General features: G+C 45.2%; 1 protein-coding gene across 1 annotated transcript in view; it reads right to left on the bottom strand.

Annotated features, from left to right (window-relative positions):
- The window catches only part of LOC147883087 (uncharacterized), a 72,777-nt gene that overhangs the window by 14,119 nt on the left and 36,745 nt on the right, over window positions 1–21,913 (bottom strand). The window contains exons 8-9 of the mRNA XM_087399681.1: window positions 20,268–20,477; window positions 19,816–20,049 (exon numbers count right to left, since the gene is read on the bottom strand). Of these exons, the coding sequence (XP_087255807.1) occupies window positions 19,816–20,049; window positions 20,268–20,477 (444 nt within the window). The remainder of the gene's footprint in view (window positions 1–19,815; window positions 20,050–20,267; window positions 20,478–21,913) is intronic.

Genomic DNA, 21,913 nt, shown 5'->3' with positions numbered 1-21,913 from the left:
TCTCAAGCTAGCAAGGGTTCCCATGGGTGTAAGGTAAACAAAAGGGATACAAAAGATCTTCCAATGGTTATCTCCCCTGCAAGTACATGCACACAATGTCTACAGGAGGTACCATGGAGAAAACACATACACATGGCCTACATCATATGGTGACCAGAGGTGTTTACAAAACACACAAAACACAATAGTTTATTTCATTCATTTTGGAGGACTATCCAGGCTGAGTACCCTGACTCAACAAAAGAGAGATCTGGAGCATACATAGAGATGATTCAAAAAGCATAATCTTCAAAGGATGCATCATCTTGTGGAGGCACATCAACTGAAAGTAGATTGGCATTTTCTGTCTTTGAAGTTGCTTCCTTTTTGGCTCTACAAAACCTTTCATGATGATTGTTTTTGCCACAGTGTTTGCATGGATTGATTTTGAAGCAGTCCTTTGAGAGGTGATTTGTCTTCCCACACAATGATTGCAAGGTGAAAACTTGCCCTTCTGGATTTTTATGGCATAGGCTGTGTCCTTGCCTTTCCGGAGCTCCATGTGCCTTTCTTCTTCTTGGAGAGCAGAGATAAGACCTTCAAGATTAGGATTAGGAAGATTTTTCAAGGTGGTCACAATATGATCATAATCTTCAGGCATACTCTTGAGCAACACTGCCATTGCATCATCTATAGTGATAGGAGAGTTGATAGAAGCAAGTTGAGTCATAAGACTCCGCATGTAATTGACATGGGCAGCCAAAGGAGTGCCACTAACCATCTTCAATTCAAAGAAAGAAATTTTAAGTGATAATTTTGAGATGTGAGAGCTAGCACCAAAAATAATGTCAAGCTTCTGCCAAGCTTCTGAAGGAGACTCTAAGTCAGAGATGTGATGAATATAATCATCTCCTAAAGCAAGAGCAATGATGCCATATGCTTTCTCCTCTCTAGCGGGATCCCTTGCCGGGCGTGTCGGAGCTGAGGATTCTCCAGCATTGAAGGCTGTTGAAGAAGAAGTTGAAGCCGGTTTGACAAGTCCCCAGAGGTTTTCCCTCATCAATGCAAATTTCACCTTCATCTGCCATGTGTGGAAACCCTTACCATTGAGCTTATCTATATTCAATATGGTAGCCATGAGAGGATCTAACCCAGGTATTGGGCAGTGTCTTCTCTCTTACAAGGCTAGAATAACAACTGAAAAGCTTCAAAATATAAGCATTTAATGTAGCAAAGACTTGTGACCAAATTTCAATCAATGATGCTTTTTCTTACATGCTTCACAGAGGTGGCTAAATGAAAGCTTTCCAATCAAATCCAAGTATAGCAACTTAAAAGAAAGTTGTAGCCATAGTTGTACTAATGCTTTTCAAAACTTCAAAACCTCAGAAATGCTAAAATAGCATCTAATGTAGCATTACTTTCACAACCTTGTCAAAACTGTCAAAAACAGAGGCCTCAACTTAGAGGGCTTGTATCTCACTCTCCAAAGCAAAGAAAAAGGGGCTTTCTGAGGCAAAAGAAAGCTCATATACCTGAGAGAATCCACTGCAGAGGTTGGGCGAAATGGCGCGTTGTTTTGCCCGGGGGAGTTGCTGCAGGCTGAACCTGAGTTTTGACGATTTCTCCTTCGTTACTGGACCAAATGAGCTGAAAAATGACTCAAAATGTTCGTCTTGAGGTCGCCCATCTACTCAGGGCTCGAGCAATGGCGCAGCAAGTAGAGACGTTTTTTTTTCAATTGCTTGCAGGTGGAGGTTCGCCCAAACGAGGGGTATCTCCAGCAGGAAGGGCTTGGAGAATGGCGGAGAACTGAGGGAGAACAAGCTTTAGCAAGATTTTGGAAGAAAGAGAAGAAATGGTGAAGATGAAGAAGAAGAAGAAGATGATGATGTGGCAGAAATGGGCTCAAGGGGGATCAAAGGGCTCTGATACCATGTTGGTAAACTGAAAAGAAAGCACGGAGTGAACACAAACTCAGAAATCTTGCTTATGGAATGAAGAAAGATGAGGTCCTTAAGTAGGCACCTCTTACATGATCACTGACATCACTGATGACCTCTGAGCTCCACAATCATCTCCTCAATCTGCTCCTAGATTCTCTCAATCATCCTATGTGGCTTCTATCCCACCTAACTGTGCTTATGGGCACCTAGTTGTGCCTCTAGCGCACACACATAGAAACCAAGGTGTGCCTGAGGCATACACCTTGAGATATCCCAACAGGGATTGCTTTTAGTAATCGTTTGGCAGAAGATGACACTCCTCATGTTCAAAACCACTCAAGGCAGTTCCTTTAGAGCGTGGAGTGCAGCAGCATGGATGACACAGTTATGGCCTTGAATGTTTTAGGGGCACTCAAAGGACACGGCTTTTTGCTTGAAGTTTGGCTTGAAATTTCCTACTATAGTGGCATTAGTGCGCTCCTCAAACTACAAACAGGAGCATCATTGACACCATCTATTTTTTGGAGGTAGTGAAGTGGTCAAAAGAATAAGGGTATGAGATTGCCATTCTTTTTCACAACTTCAAGATGGCATATGGCAAAATGGACTAGTGTTTCATGGAGAGCATGGAAGGCATGAGATCCTTCTCAATTCCCAAAATATAGGCATGAGGGGGCTCAAGGACACTGGAGGAGGAGCCGTCAGACAGTAAGCCAAGCAAATAGTCGTAGCAAAGGTCTCCTCAAAGTGTCATTATTGTATACTATGCATATTATGCTTGATAGCACCACCACGATCAAAGGGGAAATCAACCCCCTTCGTGGCTCCAATATTTGGAGCTCCTTCCACGTCATGTGCAAGCTCTAAATCATCATGAGTGGCATCCAAGATCTCGAAAGCATCCTTTAAATCCTCATCATCCAATATCTCAATAATCATGCTGAGTTTTGTAGTGCCACTGTTACGCATTTTGCAAACTTCTCGATGCTCAAGAGTCCACTTCTCACCACACTTAAAAGCATAAGTTTGCCCGCTTTCTGCTGTCCCATCTGCAAGAAGGCATTCTAAATCATAGACGAGAGAGCTTCCAACATTTTCCTTGCTCCATAGGTATAGGAGATGCAGGGCGAGTAGTGGCAGTTATCCCACCTATAGCAGCACTCTCAGTAAATGCCATATGCTCCTGCTGAGCAGCCTCAAATGGTGTGTCCTCAGCCCGTGACAACTCCTCAACACGAGGTAAACGTTTGGTTGGCATCGTGATTGTCTCGCGGGGGAGTACAAATGCAGGCAAGAAATGAACTTGACTCCGAGAAATAGACAGCAAAACCTGCTGTAATGAGCCCCTGAGAAGCACTTGAAATGCCAATGGAGAAGCTTGAGAGAAGGTCGATGAGGAAGCTGCAAAATGTCGCTTGATTTCGCATAAACCGCACGTGTGCCTACGCCTATTTTTGCCGCTTCGCCTGCGTCGATTTCGTGACCTCACGCTCCCTGCAGAACCTTAGCACACAAAGCAATTATTAATCCCTAGGTTAATTAACCAGCCTAGTTTGTTTGTGGTTAGGTTAGCTGGTAAGTTTGTTTTAGTTAGTTAGGTTTGGTTTAGTCAGTTTTTTAGCTAGTTGGGGTTGGTTAGGTTAGTGGGGTTAAGCTAACTAGGGTTAGTCCAAGTGGTGGCTCAACTAACTCAGTGTCTTAAGTGTCTTAGCAGTCCTAGGAGTCTTAGGTCGAGGTCCTAACTGTCCTAGGTGACTTAGGACCCCTCCCCCAAAAAAGGGCCTTGTACCAGCTGCTTTCTCATAGCCGTTTCAGAGCCTTTCCCAGCCCTGTTCGGGCTTATTTGGGCCACCATGAATGCGGCGTGGATGTATCTGTTCATCACAAGAATCCGTGGCTAAGCGGTTGAGCGAGCAACAGAGCTACTATCCGTCCAAATGGAGAAGCCCGCCGTCTATTCATAGCTGCTGCTCACCATTGTCATCGGCTCCCTCCGGTCCTGATATGCACAAGGCTGCTCAAGCTGGTTCATGTTCAGCCAGTAGGAGAGCCGGTTGTCTGCTAGTTCGGTTCATTGAAAACAGCCCACATTGGATTGCTATAGATGGCGGTTGCTAGCTGCATGTCCATCGTTGCAGTCGCCCGTCGTCTGATGGCTGGGCGTTCACGCTTGGACGAATCGTTGAGGCTGTGCCCTTCAATTCTTACGGTTGGACAATAGCTCAACGACTAAAGGGTGAATGGAAGCACAAAGGTGCCAGAAACCAGTGCTTTGGTACCAATGCAATGAAAGAGGCAGGGGAAGATTGGAGGAGGTAGAGATAGGAAGGGGGAAGGAGTGAGAAGAGAAGGAAGGGGGAAGAGGGAGAGGAAGAGAGAAAGAAAGAAAGAAAGAAAGATATATTAACGTCTGCAAGAGGCCTCGCAGGTGTATGAGACAAAGTGTGAATCCAAAAGGCACCTCATACAAGCCACTGAGGGCTGAAGCAAAGGGTTCACTAAGACCCTTGCTGAAAGCTGAAAACTGAAAGCTAAAGCTAAAGTGCTAACATGCTAAACTAGTGAACAAAATACTAGAGTAGCAAAGTAACAAAAGAGTGCCAGGTGCTCAGGGCTAGCACTCCTAGTACATGCTCAGGTTCCACATATCTAGGTAACCTAGTGGCACTCTGATGAGATGTGAGAAGCTCTCATATCTGTGTTTGTCGAGCTGTCTTGCGACGTGGGGGAGGGCGTGGTCTCCTCGATCTCTAGATCCGGTGGGCTACGTCAAGGGTGATGCCTCGTCTCTGGTGATCGCCTCTAAGAAAGGCTGAGATAGACCAAACCTCGATCGTGCGTGCTCTGGTCTCTCTTCGTGTCACACGTTGAGTGTGTGTCCCTCGTCTGGCCTCATCGTGGTGGACACTCCTACTGCTGATCCATGATCATCAAGCTCCTCTCCCTCAGCGACAGTAGCACCTAACTCAGATGCATATGAGTTTGTAACAAAAGTCTGTGATCTGTCGACAGTGACCTATGGCATCAGTCCATGCTGCTCTCTGGCCTATTGCATCAATGTGTCTCTCCGTCGACGCATCTCAAGCTGGTAGAACCCAACACAGACCTGATCGTGAAAATGTATCAACCGTTTGAGTGGACCAAAGCCATGTCCCTCCTAAAAGAGGCAATAATATCGTCCTCAAATCTCATAGTAGACTGGGCAGACACATAGAAAATGCTCCTCCGTCTCAATCTCCTCCATCTTGCATAGTGTACAAGTCCTCTGCTCTCTGGGTATGCCTGCATCTTTCCCTGCCTCAATCCGCAGCTGATGTGATGAGACTTGTAACTGACCAATGGCGATCCTCAGTGCATGTGAAACTCTCCTGCCCTCGAGATACTGAGGTCTGATGACAAGACCGTGCTCTGAGATCCTCAAGAAGTGATCATGATAGAACTGATTTTAGTGGAGAGCTCCTCTCCCTCCCAAGCCCTAAATGTTATGGAGTTGGAGGAGGTCCAACCGTATGATACGGTTGATCTCATCTCATGAGATCATCTTGGGTGGTGCGTCCAGACTGTACTGAAAGGAAGGAAGTCTATCCATCTGAAGGCCGTGACTACCAAACCACGTGGATATCCGTGCGTACAATGCCGTATCAACACCACTCTCTCCTGGAGGACTCTAATGCTAACCTCAATAGTCTCCACTAGGGTAAGGCCCAAACTCCGTGGAGGAACGTCACTGTCTGGAAGATGGCATCAACCTGGAGAAGGGTCATGGCGAACTCTGCCTATATAATCTGATAAGGGACTGAGGGTTTACTCCGAATCTTTTGGATCCCATGGTCACCTATAGTCCCTCAAATCTCTTCCACTCAGTCGCTGAAATATCACTCCCCAGAAAGTTGCTGCGTACATGGCAGTCAGTCTCACCAATGTGTCAAAGAGTCAACCCTTCGTCAAGGGGTCCTGGAAGTGTGCCCGGAAGCATCGCCTCTCTAGTCGGGCCAAAGCACCCCGTCCTCGTGTGAGTCGTGCCGTACCCGCATGGATCATCGTGATGTTTCTGCAGTCCCTCTGCTGAGGATGATACGAGGACTATGTTTGCACCATCAGGTCAGCCAGGAGCGAACCCTCTCCGCCTAGTCAATCGACAAAAGAAGTGATCTTGCGGATATAGAGCCCGAAAAGAGTCGGTGATAGGGGCAGCCTTGCTTTACATCATGATTATCTGGGAGTTGTAGCTCCTGTAACCTCTTGATTAGGCGAAAGCGTGGGAGAGTGTCAAATGCCTTACGGAAGTCTACGAAGCAAGTGTAGACTTTCTGATGCCTCGACTTCACCTCCTCAATAATAGCGCTCAAGGTGAAAATGTGATCCAGGGTGGAGTGTTGTCTCCGAAATCCTGCCTGCCCAAGTGCCCGTTGCCATGACCCTATGTGTGGCTGTTGACTCCCTCTCTAGTACCGACCCATATATCTTAGCCAAAGTGTGGCCAATCATAAGAGTACAGTAGTTCCCAGTGTCCATGGGATCACCTGCCTTGTGTATCGGTACTATGGTGGTGGTGCTCCAGGTAGGTGGGAAGCCATGGCATACGGCATAGTTGAATGGATGTGCTAAGATCGGGGTCTGGATCTCTTGCCCATGCACAATATGCTACATCTGTTGTGCCTCTAGTAAAGTCAAATGTCCCAGTGCTATCTCACGTGTAAGGTGGGCTCTCATCTCTCTGCACTCATCATCGAACCAGGGATTTTGAGGCATCCTCCCATCTGAAACACATGTAGATCGTGTCGTGGGAAAGGATCTGGCGGCAACATCTTGTATCACCAATGCGTGTGAGAGAGAGAGAGAGAGAGAGAGAGAGAGAGAGAGAGAGAGAGTGTGTGTGTGTGTTTATTAAAGTCTTTGGAAGACCAATGGGTCTATGAGACTAATAGAAAACTGATACAACAAGCAGAAAGGGTGGAGCTACTAAACGAGCATCATTGCCCATGCTGAACGCTAAGGCTAAGCAGTACATAGTCATATCACTGATAATGTCATCATCCTCATCATCATCATCATCATCATCGAGTCAATCACCATCAATCACCAACAAGGCTGGCTGGCTCTGGTCAATGCAATGCGCCCCCACAAGGGTATATGTGTGTCAGAGAGGCACTGATGTGTAGCCAGTGATGGAGCGTTGGCGACTGTCTGTGGGTGCTGCCCGTCTTGGTCTCCTAGCAATGACTCTGCTCCTGACCAGGGCTATCGTAACCCCTGTGGGTTGTGTCCAGGGCCTGAACATGAGAGAGAGAGAGAGAGAGAGAGAAAGAAAGAAAGTCATATTACCGTCCGCAGGAGACCTCACGGGTCTATGGGACAAAGTACAAAATGCCAAAAAGACTTGCAACATCTGGATAAGCCAAAGAATCGAGGAGTGCACATGGCATCTCAACTCGATTATTATATCACAACGATAAATACTAGGTCTATAAAACTAATAGAAGTGGCCTTCATAACATCAGTTTAAGATTGAGAGTCTTTAGGTTTAGATTTGAAATCTCTAATTAATGTTGTTCCATCTCGCTACACAGCCCATTTTCCAGCTTTACGTGCATCCTTCATTTTGGTGAGCTCGAGACTCCTCTGCTTGAGCTGAGTTAAGGTGAGTTCCTCGGAGATCCAAATCCTTGTGCCCTTCAACTTGTTTGTTTGTCGAAGAATCTTAATTCTCCCCACTCTCTCCTTGAAAAACACTAGTACTTGCATTCCTGTTTGGGAGACACAGCTAATATCATTATGATCCCACTCTACTTGTGGTATTTCCTTCTTGAGACATGCAATCCTCTCGTCTGCTGTGTAATCCTCTTCTTCATTGAAAAGGCCAAGGCAATCCTTGGGCAGCCCTCCAATGCGTAGTATCTTCTTATTATGTGCTATAGCCTGCTGCTCTTTTACTTCTGCTCTTTTACTTCTGTGTACAGATCTACTTTGTTAAGTTTGCTGTCTGCAACAATGGCCATCTCTTCCTTGGCTGAACTCACTTGAGTGTTGATCATTTCCTTGACCTTGGAGACAAGAGTTGGTGCTAGTGGAAATGTGTTGAGCTTCTCCATAGCTTCTGCAATAATTTCTTGCTTGCCTTTGTTCTCCATCTCGTTCACCTTTCTGCTAAGAGCTGCAACTAGCAGCTTGAGCTCTCTGACTTCATGCTCCAAGTGGTAAATGTGCTCATGAGGGTCTAATCCGATCCTTTTCCTGTAGGTCAAAGCATAGGGGCTGGGTGTTGCTGCAACGTCGGAGTAAGAGGGCATGCTGACGGGGGTGGTGGCAAAAGTCTTCACCTTTGGGAAATCCATGGTGGCCTTGCAGATTCTCCAAGCCCTTTACTGACGCTAACCCCCCAAGCTGAGCCAAGAGCTCAGCTCAACCAGGGGGTGTTGTTCCTGTTAGGCTGTACGGAGGCGGCGGCTGTGTACAGAGGTAGCGGTACAGACTAGCTAGTACGGACGGCGACCTGCTGTACGATGACATGTGTACGAACGGATAACGACCTACTGTACAGGACCTTGTTGTACCACGAGGTAAGGGCGAAGTACGACGACTTGTGCTGTACGACGAGGTACGGCGACCTGTGAGTTACGCGGGGAGGCAAGGAGAGGTCCTGAAGGAGGCCGGGAGAGGCGGGGAGGGGCGAGGCTATAGGTGGGGATAGAGGACCGAGAGAGAGAGAGAGAGAGAGAGAGAGAGAGAGAGAGAGAGAGATTTTGGAAGAAAAGAAAGAAATATATATTAACGTTCACAGGAGGCCTCGCGGGCCTATGGGACAAAGTACGAAATCAAGTAACTCATACAGACCACTGTGGACCGGGGCAAAAGGGCTCACTAAGGCCCTTGCTGAGTACTAAAATGCTATACTAGTACAAAATAGCAAAGTAGCAAAGTAGCAAAATGCAAAATGAGAGTGACATGAAGATATCAAGTGCTCAGAGATAAAGTCCCAAGTGCGTGGACCGGCTCTACGTATCCAGGCTCCATGATGGCTCTCTGATGAGATGCAAAGAGCTCACATGCTTCGCCTCGGTTGATCTCCCCTAAGGAGAGCTGAACCTCGATCATGTGTGCCCTGGTCGCCTGTCACACCGTGTATGGTCTCTGTGTCCCTCGTCTAGCAGTGCTGTGTCAGCTACCTCCACTGATCCATATATCTCTCATGTCGACTAGCTCCTCCTCCTCTATCCCAGAGTGCCCTGGGACCGAGTCAAATGCATAGAAATCCATGACATGTCTCTGCGCTCGGTCTACCTCAGTACCCTATGGTACGGTGGTCCCATCCTCTTGCTCTCTGATATGTCGTAGTAGTATCTCCCTGTGTCATCGCATCTCCATTAGGTAGAGACCAATGCAGACCTGGTCCTGGAAGTGGATCAGTCGTGAGAGTGGGCCAAACCCGTATCCCTCCTGAAAAAGGCAGTGGTAGCACCCTCGGATCTAATAGTAGGCTGGGCAAACACACCAAAAGTGCTCCTCTGTCTCGACAGCCCCCATCGTACACAACCTGCAAGTCCGCTGCTCTCTGGGTATGCATGCAGCTCTCCTTGTCTCAATCCTCAGCTGATAGGAAGAGACCCGCATCTGTCTTGATGGCAATCCTCAGTGCGTGTGAGACTCCTCTGTCCTTGAGATACTAAGGTCTGATGATGAGCCCGTCTTCCGATACTCTCAGAAAGTGGTCATAGTAGAGCTGGGTCTTGGTGGGGAACTCCTGGTCCCCCCCGCAAGTGCGAGATGTGTAGAGCTGGAGGAGATCTAACCATATGATGCGGTTAATCTCATCTTGTGGGATCGACTCGGGCGGTGCATCTATGCTATACTGAAACAAGGGAAGCCGATCCATCTGAATCCCATGACTGGCAAACCATGCGGTAATGCATGCAAACCATGATGTACTTGCCCCCCTCTCACATAGTCGTATGGAGGACTCTAGTGCTAGTCTCGGAAGTCTCTCACGAGGTAGGTCCCAAACTCTGTGGAGGAAAGTCAACGTCTTAAAGATAGCATCAACCTGGAGAGGGGTGATGGCAAACTTTGCCTGTACTATCTGATGGGGGACCGAGGGCTTACTCCGAATCATCCTGGAGCCCATAATCACCTGTAGCCGCTCAAATCTCTTCCACTCTGCTGCTGAAATATCACACCCCCACGTGGGAGGAAGGAGGTGGGAGTAGATAAGATTAGATGTCACATCAAAAAGTGTACAATAAGGGGTGGATGGGAACTTATATAGTCCCTTCCCATTTCCCACCTAAGAGGCCTCTAAAGGTCCTCTAAATTGGCCTCTTTTCCCCCTTCATTACATAATCTATCCTTGGTAGGACATCTTGAACACAACCCATAATCATCATGAGTCCTTCTTAATCATTGATGCACATAGTATCCAATAACTTTACTCCCCTCTTTCTTGGTTATTTGCTTTCTCTAGCATATTTCATTTCACTCCATAGGTTGCTTTGACCCATGGGACAAAGGGTTAAACGATGTTTAAGAGCCCTTCTGTTATGGCTTTGGGAAGACTATGAAACCCTAAAAGGTATGAGCTAATTCTTTTTTGTTCATATATCTAGGAAAATTTGTGATTACAATTGGGTTAATGGTCACACATTTAGTGGAACAACATCATAGGTACCTTGCATTGTGCAAGGCACCTAAAAGTGTCTAGTAGTTAGGCAAGTGTTTCCAAGGAATGGCATGTCCAACATCAGAGATTCAGAAGTCCATACTGGATCAGCCTTTGATGTGAGGACTGATGCTAGAGACTGTCATCGGCGGAGCAAGATTGTAGTAGGGTAGTGATTGCATTTGAGGAACGAATAGAGTGTAGGTTTTAGCTTATGACAAAGAATCATTGTAGTCAGCATGCCCTCAAGACTTGGAAGCATTTCTCATTTAAATAAGAGTTCGTCGTCATGACCAATCACGAGGCATTGAGATAGCTATAACAATGCCGCTGCTCAGTGGTTGAATCAACAAATTAGATGGAGTTGGATGTTCAAGAAGTTTGGTGCAAATTGAACACGGTTATCAATGCTCTCTATATAAAGGGCATGGTCTTTGTGGTTTCCAGTGATCTTCTAGAAGTCCATACACCCAGACACACATAATTAATACCACGACTCCCCAAAATCCAAAGTCATGTTGAATTGTGGACTTTCACTTTTAGGTGGATCTCTAGCTTTCCTAGCACAAATGTTTAGTTCAGCTTGAGGCCTTTGTAGCTTGCTATTTGACTGGGCCACTTTCCTTTAAGTAACCTCAACCCATACCCCTTGTAAAACCGTACTGACTGTGAGAGACAGCTATGGCGTCACTGCAAAAACAGAATTGAACTCTTCAAAGCTCTCCCTCACTCCCTCTCTCTGAGCATACACTAGGGCCCAGGACAAATTGTCGGGCTGGACCCCCCCGAAGGTCTTTATTCATTTCAGAAAATCTATTACAGAAATTCAGCTTCAGCTTAGAGCTGTCTCGTAAGTCTCTCTCATAAAACGTGAAAAGAAAAATCCTTCTTTTACAAGAGCTTCAAGCCCCATTCAAATTGGCAACATGCCACTTGTCTAAAATCTAGACTAAAACCTATTACAAGCCTCTAAGGGCTATTCTGGAGTCTTCAAAGCTCTCGGTCACACGAACCGCTTCCTAGGTGCTTGTCAGGCTCCCATTTCGCTTAGGAAAAATAATCCTTCCTAGTACCTGCAACAATTAATTAAAGCGCACCACCATGGTACCCATTAATTGTTAGCGCTTTGCATGCAAATAACACACTGTGGACTAATCCTAGTCACGGTGGGCGTCCCCACTGAACACATGTGCACATCTAAACAAATATATATATATATATATATAAATATATATATATTTTCTCTGGTTGACCGGAGTCAACACTCTTGATTATAATTAAAGAGCTTCGACCCAAGGTCAAGGCGCCTTAATTATAGCCAAGTCTCTCCAACCGAGGTTGGCACATCTTGGTTAACCGGGGTTAACCCCTCTTGGCGCATGCCAAGTCTTGTTGACCGAAGTCAACACTCTCTGACCATAGTCACGTTTACTTGACTAGAGTCAAGTATCTTTGACCGTAGTCAATCCTTTGACCATTAAAATAACTCTTTGACCGTAATTAACACATATAAAACTCTTTAATTATGATCAAATAAATGGTCAACTGTACTTTGACTTAGGATATTTACATTGTGGTGACATCCCCTCGGCTTCTATTCAGTTGACCTCAACTGAAAAGCTTCCTTGTAAACATCCAAAAGCTGTGGATGATCGGATAACATGTCTTCGTCCATCCACTTGGCATCTAATGCCGTATAATTCTTGAATTTTACAAGATACCTGCAAAATTCCTTACCCTAAGGGCCTTTACGTACAGTATGGTACACAATTTGCTCTGGCTGAAGGACTTCCTCCAGCTCATCCACTTCTGGTGGATCTTCAGATACTGGTTCTGTAGGCTCTGGTCCCTGGAATTTCTTTAGAAGACTCACATGGAATGCATTGTGAATCCTCCAATGCTCTGGCAATGCTAATCTGTATGCAACCTCATTTATTCTTTCTGTAACCCTAAAAGGGCCATAATATCTGGGAGATAACTTTGCATACACTTCTGTTTGCCTTTAAACTTGCGGAGCCTAGCTTTTTCAAACCTTAAAAGTATCCAGTCCCCTTCCTTGAGATCTAGCTGTCTCCTATGTTTATCTGCAGCCCTTTTATGTTTCTCTTGAGACCTTTCAATTGCTGTCCGGACTTGGCTGTAAGCTGTCTGGAGGTCTCTTACAAACTGATCAGCTGCAAATATTTCATCTTTAGTCCTCAATATAGGTAGCAAAATCACCTTTCCATATATGACTTCAAAAGGGGCTTTCCCTGTAGAGCTATGTACTGTATTATTGTAAGCAAACTCTACTAAGGGTAGGTACTTTTCCCAGTCTGAACTCTGGTCACCCACGTAGCATTTCAGCATATCCACAATGGTAGAATTTGCTACTTCACTTTGACCATCTGTCTGGGGATGGAAAGAAGAAGAAAAATTCAGATTCGTCCCCATGTTATCAAATTAAGCTCTCCAGAATAGACTGGTCATTCTGGGATCTCGATCACTAACAATGGACTTAGGCATACCATGATGTTTAAAAATTTGTGCCATGAACAGCTTAGCCATATGATCTGCCTTTATGGTTTTGCGAACCGGAATGAAATGAGCTTGCTTGCTGAATCTATCAATGATAGTCCAAATCCCATCATTCCCTGACTTTGATCTCGGCAAATCAAAAATAAAGTCCATTGTAATATTTTCCCATGGTGCCTGAGGCACGGGAAGAGGCATAAGTAGGCCAGGTGCCTTCTGTCTATCATACTTCATTTTCTGACACGTAAGGCATTCAGTAACAAACTGATGTATATCTTTCCGCATTCCTGGCCAAAAGAAATACCTCTCTAGTGCTAGAGTTGTTGCTGTAATCCCTCTGTGTCCAGCATAGGGAGGTGCATGGCATTCTTCCAAAATCTTTTTCCTCATCTCCTGGGTGATGCATAGGCAATCATCTTTCATTAAATACCCATCTTTCAGGGAATAGTGACTGGTAGATTGCCCTTCTTGCATTTGCTGTAAGATTTCACTAAAAATCATGAGCATATTGTTCCCTCATGCCTTCCAGGTCCTGATGATAAGCAATAGTCACATTATTGACCTGGGGTCTTCGGGACAAGGCATCTGCCACTCTGTTCCGAATTCCTGGGGTATGGACAATCTGAAAATGATACATTGACAACATGTTTGCCCATTTCATATGCTTCTCTGAAAGCTTGGTCTGAGTCAAAAAGTATTTCAGACTTTGGTGATCTGTTTTGACAGTAAAATCTGCACCCAGAAGATAATGTTTCCAGGTATGGATAGCATGAATTACAGCCAATAACTCTTTCTCATAGATTCCTAAATATCTTTCCGCATCCCGAAGTCGTCTGCTTTCATAGGCTACTACATGACCATTCTGATGCAATGCAGCGCCAACACATTCTCCACAAGCATCACAATCCACATCAAAAGACTGATACAGATCCGGAACTACCAGAATAGGCTCTGTAGTCAACTTTTCCTTGAGTGTATTGAATGCTTTCTTCTGTGATAATCCCCATGTGAAAGCTGCATTTTTCTTAGTGAGGTCATGTAATGGAGCTGCGATATCAGCAAAATGTCTGATAAACCTTCTGTAGTAAGAACACAGGCCTAAGAAACTTCGAACTTCATGCACAGTTTTCAGCTCTGGCCATTCATGGATGGCACGGATCTTCGCTGGATCCATTTGTATCCCATTCTTGGATATTATATGCCCCAGATAGTGGATTTCTTCCAAGAAGAACTCACTTTTCTTGCTGTTTGCATAGAGCTGATGATTTCTCAGCTCTTGAAACACTATAGCAAGATGTTGTCTGTGCTCTTCCTCTGTCTTAGAAAAAACTAAGATATCATCAAAGAAAGTACCGGTAAAATGCCTGTACTTCCGGAAGATGCGATCCATCATTCTGTTGAATGTGGCTGGAGCATTTGTCAATCCAAAAGGCATCACTAAGTATTCATACAACCCGAATGTTGTGCGGAATGCTGTCTTATGCACATCCTGAGGCTGTATCCTCACTTGGTGGTAGCCACTCTTCAAGTCTATCCTACTGAAAACTGAAGCTCCATTTAACTGATCCAGGACATCATCAATACGCGGAATAGGGAATCTATTCTTGATGGTCATTTTGTTCAGTGCGCGATAATCGACGCACATACGAAATGAACCATCTTTCTTCTGTACTAACAGTACAGGGGAACAAAAAGGAGACGAGCTGGGCTGAATCAAGCCTTTGGACAGCAAGTCCTGTACCTGAACCATAATCTCCTCTCTCTGAGTCGCACTGACTCTATAAGGGGGTCTGTTTGGTGGCTCACTACCAGGCATTAACTCTATCTGATGATCTTCTGGTCTCTCTGGGGGTAACTCCCCTGGCAAAACATCAGAAAAGCAATCTTTAAAGTTTACAAGAAACTGAAACTTGTCTTTGTCTGCATCATTCATTTCAGCATGCATATCATTCTCTTTTTCTTTTACAAAAACCATGTACGCAGAAATTGCAGACTTTATTGCTTTACCGCATGAAACATCAGATACAATGGGGATAGTGTCTCCTTTATTCCTGGCAATTACACGCTGATTTTTCCCCCTATGCACAAATTCCAGCACTCTTTCAGGAAGAGTCAACTTCACTGCCTTGCGGTGAAACCAAGGCATCCCCAAAACTACATCATAATGTTTCAGTGGAGAAATGAAGAAGTCTTCCTGATCCACATAACTCTGAATATGAAGACGGAGCTTCCCTATCAAGGGAGTAACTGGCACAGGATTCCCACAAAACATTTGATCGGCATCCAAAGCCCTGCCTAACTCTTCCGTCTTTATTCCCAGCCTCAGGGCTAGATCCTCTGATATGAAATTATCAGTAGCCCCTGGATCAAATAAAATTAGCGCTTGCTGGTCTCTAACTTTGCCCCATGATAGCAGCAATTCTCGTTCTTCTGGGTTCAAAGCATGACCCAATATATCAGGAATTCCCCCCGCCATTGGCTTTTGCGGTCCTCGTGGCTTCTCTGCCTCTTTTCCCTTCGATGTTGAAGGCTTTTCTGGGCACTGGGCAGCCACATGCCCCTCTTTACCGCACCTGAAGCATTTCCCATCTCTACGGAATTCCGCTATCTGTTCAGGGGTGAATAGAGATTTGCCCTTATAGGTCTTTGAGAACTGAGTACCCCTCGACTTCTGAGGCTGAAACCCTTTCTTTTCAGCCTTAGGGGACTCTTTCTTTTCTGATTTTGTAAAATCAGATTTCTTTTTATCAGCACGTCCTGCATGCAAGGATGGCACTGTAGATGGATCTTGTAGCGGCACAAGACTCGCTACTGAGGCTGAATGCATAAGATCTTGAATATTCTTTGCCCCCAAAGCATTCACTACTGCCTGAATTCTTGGAGTGAGACCTGCTCTGTACTTCCTCATCTGGGTGCCTTTGGAGATCTTTTTGAACGGTGCAACCTGCAAATAAGCATCCCAAAACTTTTGGTTGTACCCATCCACTGTATCTCCTGCATCCATGTGCAAGCTGTCCCAGTCTTGAAGAACATGGTCTCTAAACTCTTTAGGCATGAACTGCTGGTAGAAGGCTTTCTTGAAGCCCTTCCACTTTCTTGGGGCTGACCCATCTGTGGTCAGTGCACTCCACCATGCACTAGCCGTTGCTGTTAAGTGTAGGCTGACCATTCTTAACTTGGAGGATTCTGAAAATTTCTCTGTACCGAATGCAGCATCAAACTGTCTGATAAACTGCAATGCTTTGTCTGTATGACCATACTGTCCATTGTAGGTCATAAACTTAACAGATTTTCCTCCCTCTTTAAATTCCCTGGTCGCTTTGGAAGACTTTCTCTTCCCAGACTTCTCGTGTTTCCTTCTTTTCCTGGATGGTTTATCTGATAAGGAAGAAGAAGACACAGAAGTCGAACTCGAGGTAGACGGTGATGGACTAGGAGATCGGTGATGACGCCTCGATCTCTTTTTACTATGGGACCGTCTCCTATGAGATCTATGAGATCTCTCTCTCTCAGACTGTACACGAGAGTGTGCCTCTGGCATTGGCACGTCATATACTGGATTAGGCATAGCTTCTGCTGGAAACAAATGCTGAGCCCTGGGATCCCTTTTTAGATTTTCCAGCTCTTGTATACGAGTGCGTACCATTTGTTCAAATTCTTGTTGAGTTTGCGGCACATTCCTCTGTCTTGGATGCACATCCCTATCTTGAGAATCCCACTGGATAGGTGATTGATCCATATTCTGAGATCTGCAGATTTTCTCACACTGTGCAAGTAACTAATGCACACTACCTTTGCTTTTCCAACAGAAAAAGTACCTCAACAAGAGGTGTTTCGCATTCACAATCTATGCCAGTACGGGCTGTCAGTTCAAGGCATGTACCCACACAGTTGCCAAAGCATCATCAACTATGTTGCCCTTTTCTGGCTGCTGCAGATGGCTTCAAAAGGCATCTGTTTTTCCCTCTTTTTACTGCTCAAAGGCATGCATACTCTTTTTTCTGCAAATCTCTGTTTTCTCTGCTTTTCTCTGGTTTTCTGCTACTTTTCTGACAGTAAAAGTCTGACAGGCAGGGAAAAAAATTGATAGCCAAAACTGTCTCTGCAACTGTCCTTTTTTTTTTTTTTTTTGAAAGAACAGTAACCAGATGGAGTAACTGCTAGTTAGTCTAACCAGACTAACTGGTTCTGGTCTGGTTAGTCTATGACTGGATAGTTACTGTCTGGTCAAACTGACCAGACTAGTTCTGCTCTGGTCTGGTTTGGTTGGGCCAACTAACTGGACATCTGATCAAAGTCCAGCTAACCAGACTTACACTAACCACAGTTTTACCACCTGTCTGCCACGTGTCAGTGCTATGTCAGCATCTGAGCTGACTGCCACCTGTACTGCCACGTCAGGAATCCACACGTGTCTGCCACGTCACCTGCCACGTGTCAGAATACACACGTGTGCCACATCAGCACCTTGCAAGACCTCTGCCACGTGTCCCGCGCCACATCAGCGCCACGTCAGCGCCTGCAAACCTGCCCAAACTTTGGTCATAGTCTGTTCGTCGTTGCGCGTCGCGCCTTGGTGACCGTCAGTCTTACGTTTGCACAGGAGCGGTGCTTTACAACTACCTCCACGCCTCTTTTTCGCGACCCACGCTACAGCGCCTTCGTCACCTGCGAAAATCTCCACGGCACCCTGCGTGGGCTTTCCACTAGATATCTTTAGCCTCTTTATGCATCACTTCACGCATAGTTATTTGCTTCTCGTTAGCTCTGCGTCAGAACCATCATTTCTTCTGTGGTCGACTATGGCTCAGGATTTCGACGAGGGCTGCCCAACAAAACAGATTACGAAACACCAATTCAGCGCAAGCGCCTATAAAGCATAGCATTGAGCATCGATTGGCGATGCAAAACCTTCACCCGGTGACTCCCGTCTGTCCGGCTGCCTTTTTCGTTAATGCTTTTAATAAAGACATTTCGTCGATCGTCCGCAGGCCTACCAGCTAGCTCCTCTTAGGCTTCTTTACTAGAATCGTCACAGCCTTGAGAGGCTATGAGCCTACGCTCTGATACCAATAAAACCGTACTGACTGTGAGAGACAGCTATGGCGTCACTGCAAAAACAGAATTGAACTCTTCAAAGCTCTCCCTCACTCCCTCTCTCTGAGCATACACTAGGGCCCAGGACAAATTGTCGGGCTGGACCCCCCCGAAGGTCTTTATTCATTTCAGAAAATCTATTACAGAAATTCAGCTTCAGCTTAGAGCTGTCTCGTAAGTCTCTCTCATAAAACGTGAAAAGAAAAATCCTTCTTTTACAAGAGCTTCAAGCCCCATTCAAATTGGCAACATGCCACTTGTCTAAAATCTAGACTAAAACCTATTACAAGCCTCTAAGGGCTATTCTGGAGTCTTCAAAGCTCTCGGTCACACGAACCGCTTCCTAGGTGCTTGTCAGGCTCCCATTTCGCTTAGGAAAAATAATCCTTCCTAGTACCTGCAACAATTAATTAAAGCGCACCACCATGGTACCCATTAATTGTTAGCGCTTTGCATGCAAATAACACACTGTGGACTAATCCTAGTCACGGTGGGCGTCCCCACTGAACACATGTGCACATCTAAACAAATATATATATATATATATATATATATATATATTCTCTGGTTGACCGGAGTCAACACTCTTGATTATAATTAAAGAGCTTCGACCCAAGGTCAAGGCGCCTTAATTATAGCCAAGTCTCTCCAACCGAGGTTGGCACATCTTGGTTAACCGGGGTTAACCCCTCTTGGCGCATGCCAAGTCTTGTTGACCGAAGTCAACACTCTCTGACCGTAGTCAGGTTTACTTGACTAGAGTCAAGTATCTTTGACCGTAGTCAATCCTTTGACCATTAAAATAACTCTTTGACCGTAATTAACACATATAAAACTCTTTAATTATGATCAAATAAATGGTCAACTGTACTTTGACTTAGGATATTTACATTGTGGTGACACCTTGGAACTTGCTTCATTAGGCAAGACCATCCCAACGATTATGTCATACATGAGTGCATGCTGCCTTCTACCTCTGTCTGGCACCTCTCAACTATTACCTCTCCCTTGAAGGGTTGTCTTCTTTTGTCTTTTTCCTGTTGCTTCCATTGACTGTTGTCGAGCACTTTTCTTAATACCTAGCATTTGGTCCAAGAAGATTGCTTTACCTACTCTGCCAGCAGTTGTTCTTTTCTTGTGTCAAATGGAATATATTGTTACTTTGTTAAAGGGCATGGGTCTCCGTCAATTTTGAGAGGTCCTAGAAAGAGGCTCAAAAGCATACACTTTTATTTAAAGAGAACTAATTTAGTTCGAACCGAACTACATTTTGATCTCTCTTTAGTCAACAGAGCATGACTTGGATAGAGAATTTGGATGGATTCATCTATTTGTGGTGGCATGCATGATACCCTTTGACTTAAATAAATCAAGCAAAAAAGCATGCCCGCTGTACATATATTCATTTGTGGCTGAGATTGCATGGGAAGAGTGAAGAAAAACTGATCATTCGAGATCAATCTTAGGATAGTCCCAATCTTCAAGATAATATAAAAGTAAAAATATTCACTAATTGGAGGGCTGACACGCTCTTGAATAGTTCTTTGACAAAACGTAATTTGACAGCTGTATGGGTAAAACTGATCAGAACCATTATTATTTGAAAACTTGAAAAGCATGAGGCACCTCAATTATAATATTTTTCAATTGATGTTGTTGATTGAGTGACTGGATTGACCACAGCAGATCTGCTCGTTCTTGATGAAATTCATGTATTGTGTCCTGAAGCTCTGTTCTTAAAGCAGCAATGTCAACCTTACTCTGTTGATACCGTGCCATCAACCTTCTTAACTTCCGAGTCTTGGATTCCAACTCTTCTTCCATAGTGCTGCATTTCTCCTCAGCCATAAGTTGTGCTTCCTGCATCAACGTAAAATAATGATGACTGGATAAATAATTCTTACATGATAAGGCTGATTAAATGAAGGACAAAGCATACCCAAGCTAAACATACGTGAATGTAGAAATGTTTCCCCATTGTGCTAGGGTCATGAAGGAAAATTGGGTGTCCTTTCATGCTGCTTTCCAATGGTCTTGTTGCATTTAGGGGAAAAGGGAAGGAGGGAGATATAAGAAACCTCTAATTCAGCAATCTTGCGTTGGCGCTCTTCATCAAGATTTTGCTTTTCTTGCAATTGCTGCTCAACTATTGCCAATTCCTGTTCCTTCTGCCTTGACTTTTCCAGTAAAACTTCATTATTGGTATTTGTCCCACACAAAAGCTTGTCTTCAAGAGCCTTGAGATTCCTCTCGAGTAGGGCACGATCCTCCTTTCCCTTGGACAATTCCTGCCCAAGGCTATAACCCGATTTCAGATTGCCCATCAAATGGGAAGAAACAGAGATCAGCAATATATCCCATCTCTTCTTAATATAACAATTCTCACCCAAGACAAAAACGTCGATTGTATGATGAAAGAAATATATGGATAGCAATTTCCATGTCTTAGCATTTTGGTAATGATTTAGATACTTAGTACATATGTCTTCTAGAAATAAAGCAGTTTCCATACAGAAAGTGCACTCAATCATTGTCCCATACAATGTCACGGGCATCTGTAAGCCCGTGGCATAACTGCCTTGCTGGCAGCAGCCTCAACAGCAGACGTAGCAGACAGCAGTGCACCCGTACAGCCTATGCATACTGCTGACACCACCTGCAGGTTGCCAACATCAATTGCGGGCACAGGTGCAGGTACAGGAACAGGTGCAGGTTCCCAGAAAAGTGGCAGAGGATGCTACAAGTCGGCAGTCAGGCCAGACCTGCCATGGAAGCATGCAGAAGTACCTGATCTGCCACATGGCAAGTCAGGATAGATGGCTGCAGTCCAGTCAGGTCCGACAGTAGGAAGGGTCAGCAAGTACAGTCAGCTATCAGCAGGACAGGCCCAACACTACCCTTCCCCTCATTCTAGGACCAGTCAGAGGATCCCCAAGCAGCAGCTCCAAACATAGCTCAGCACCAGGCCCCCGCGTGGACAGCAGCAGGGAGCAGGATGGAAGGAGCAGTCTGCCTCATCTCCATTCTCCATCCTCACAGGAAGGGTGGCCTTCATACAGCTGTTCTCCATCTACGAGCCACAACTGTACTCACTTTTTGATTCAGTAATAGACAGCAAATATTCTCTGTGAAGATGGGGACTATGTTGAAGTTATTGACTGCTTAGGGGCACGCCCTCATAGGGGGTTCAGCTACTCTGAGGTTCTACAAGGCTTTGTGAAGGTAAGTGTTGATTGGCTGATAGATGTGGAGCTAGTATATGATTGAAACATGCATGTTGGAGTGAGTTTATTGGTTGACTAGCGTGGCTGTGACTCATGGATGCTCTGGAACGTTTGCATGTTTGACCACGTGGCGGTTTCGAGACTTCACGCAACTGATTGTGATCGGAGCGGCAGCGAGCCTATATATCCACATGAAGAAGATGAATGCGGTCCTTTTGTCCATTCAACTCCATGAGAGTTGTGAGTCTGTTCTGTAATGCTTGAGAAGCAGCTGCTCACAGATTTTGGTAGAGAGTCGTGTAGGGAGTCTTGAGTTTCCTTACCTTTGTACATCTCTGGTAGCTGTGTTCTCTCCTGGTGTCTCACCTTATTTGTGGGGAACAAGGATGTTTGCGGCATACTGCAGGTGCTCAGTTTTGTTCTTTGTTCCAGTTTGGAGGAGGGACGGTTTTTTTTCGTGAGCACAGTAGTTTGTGAATCTCCACGATTGTGGCGACTCT

The sequence above is a fragment of the Dipteris shenzhenensis genome, chromosome 28 (assembly GCF_047967505.1).
Source record: "Dipteris shenzhenensis isolate YYH24624 ecotype China chromosome 28, Dip_SZ_1.0, whole genome shotgun sequence".
Classification (NCBI taxonomy): Eukaryota; Viridiplantae; Streptophyta; class Polypodiopsida; order Gleicheniales; family Dipteridaceae; genus Dipteris; species Dipteris shenzhenensis.
The sequence above is the reverse complement of the archived record's forward strand: the minus strand, read 5'-3'. Positions and strand labels throughout refer to the sequence as shown.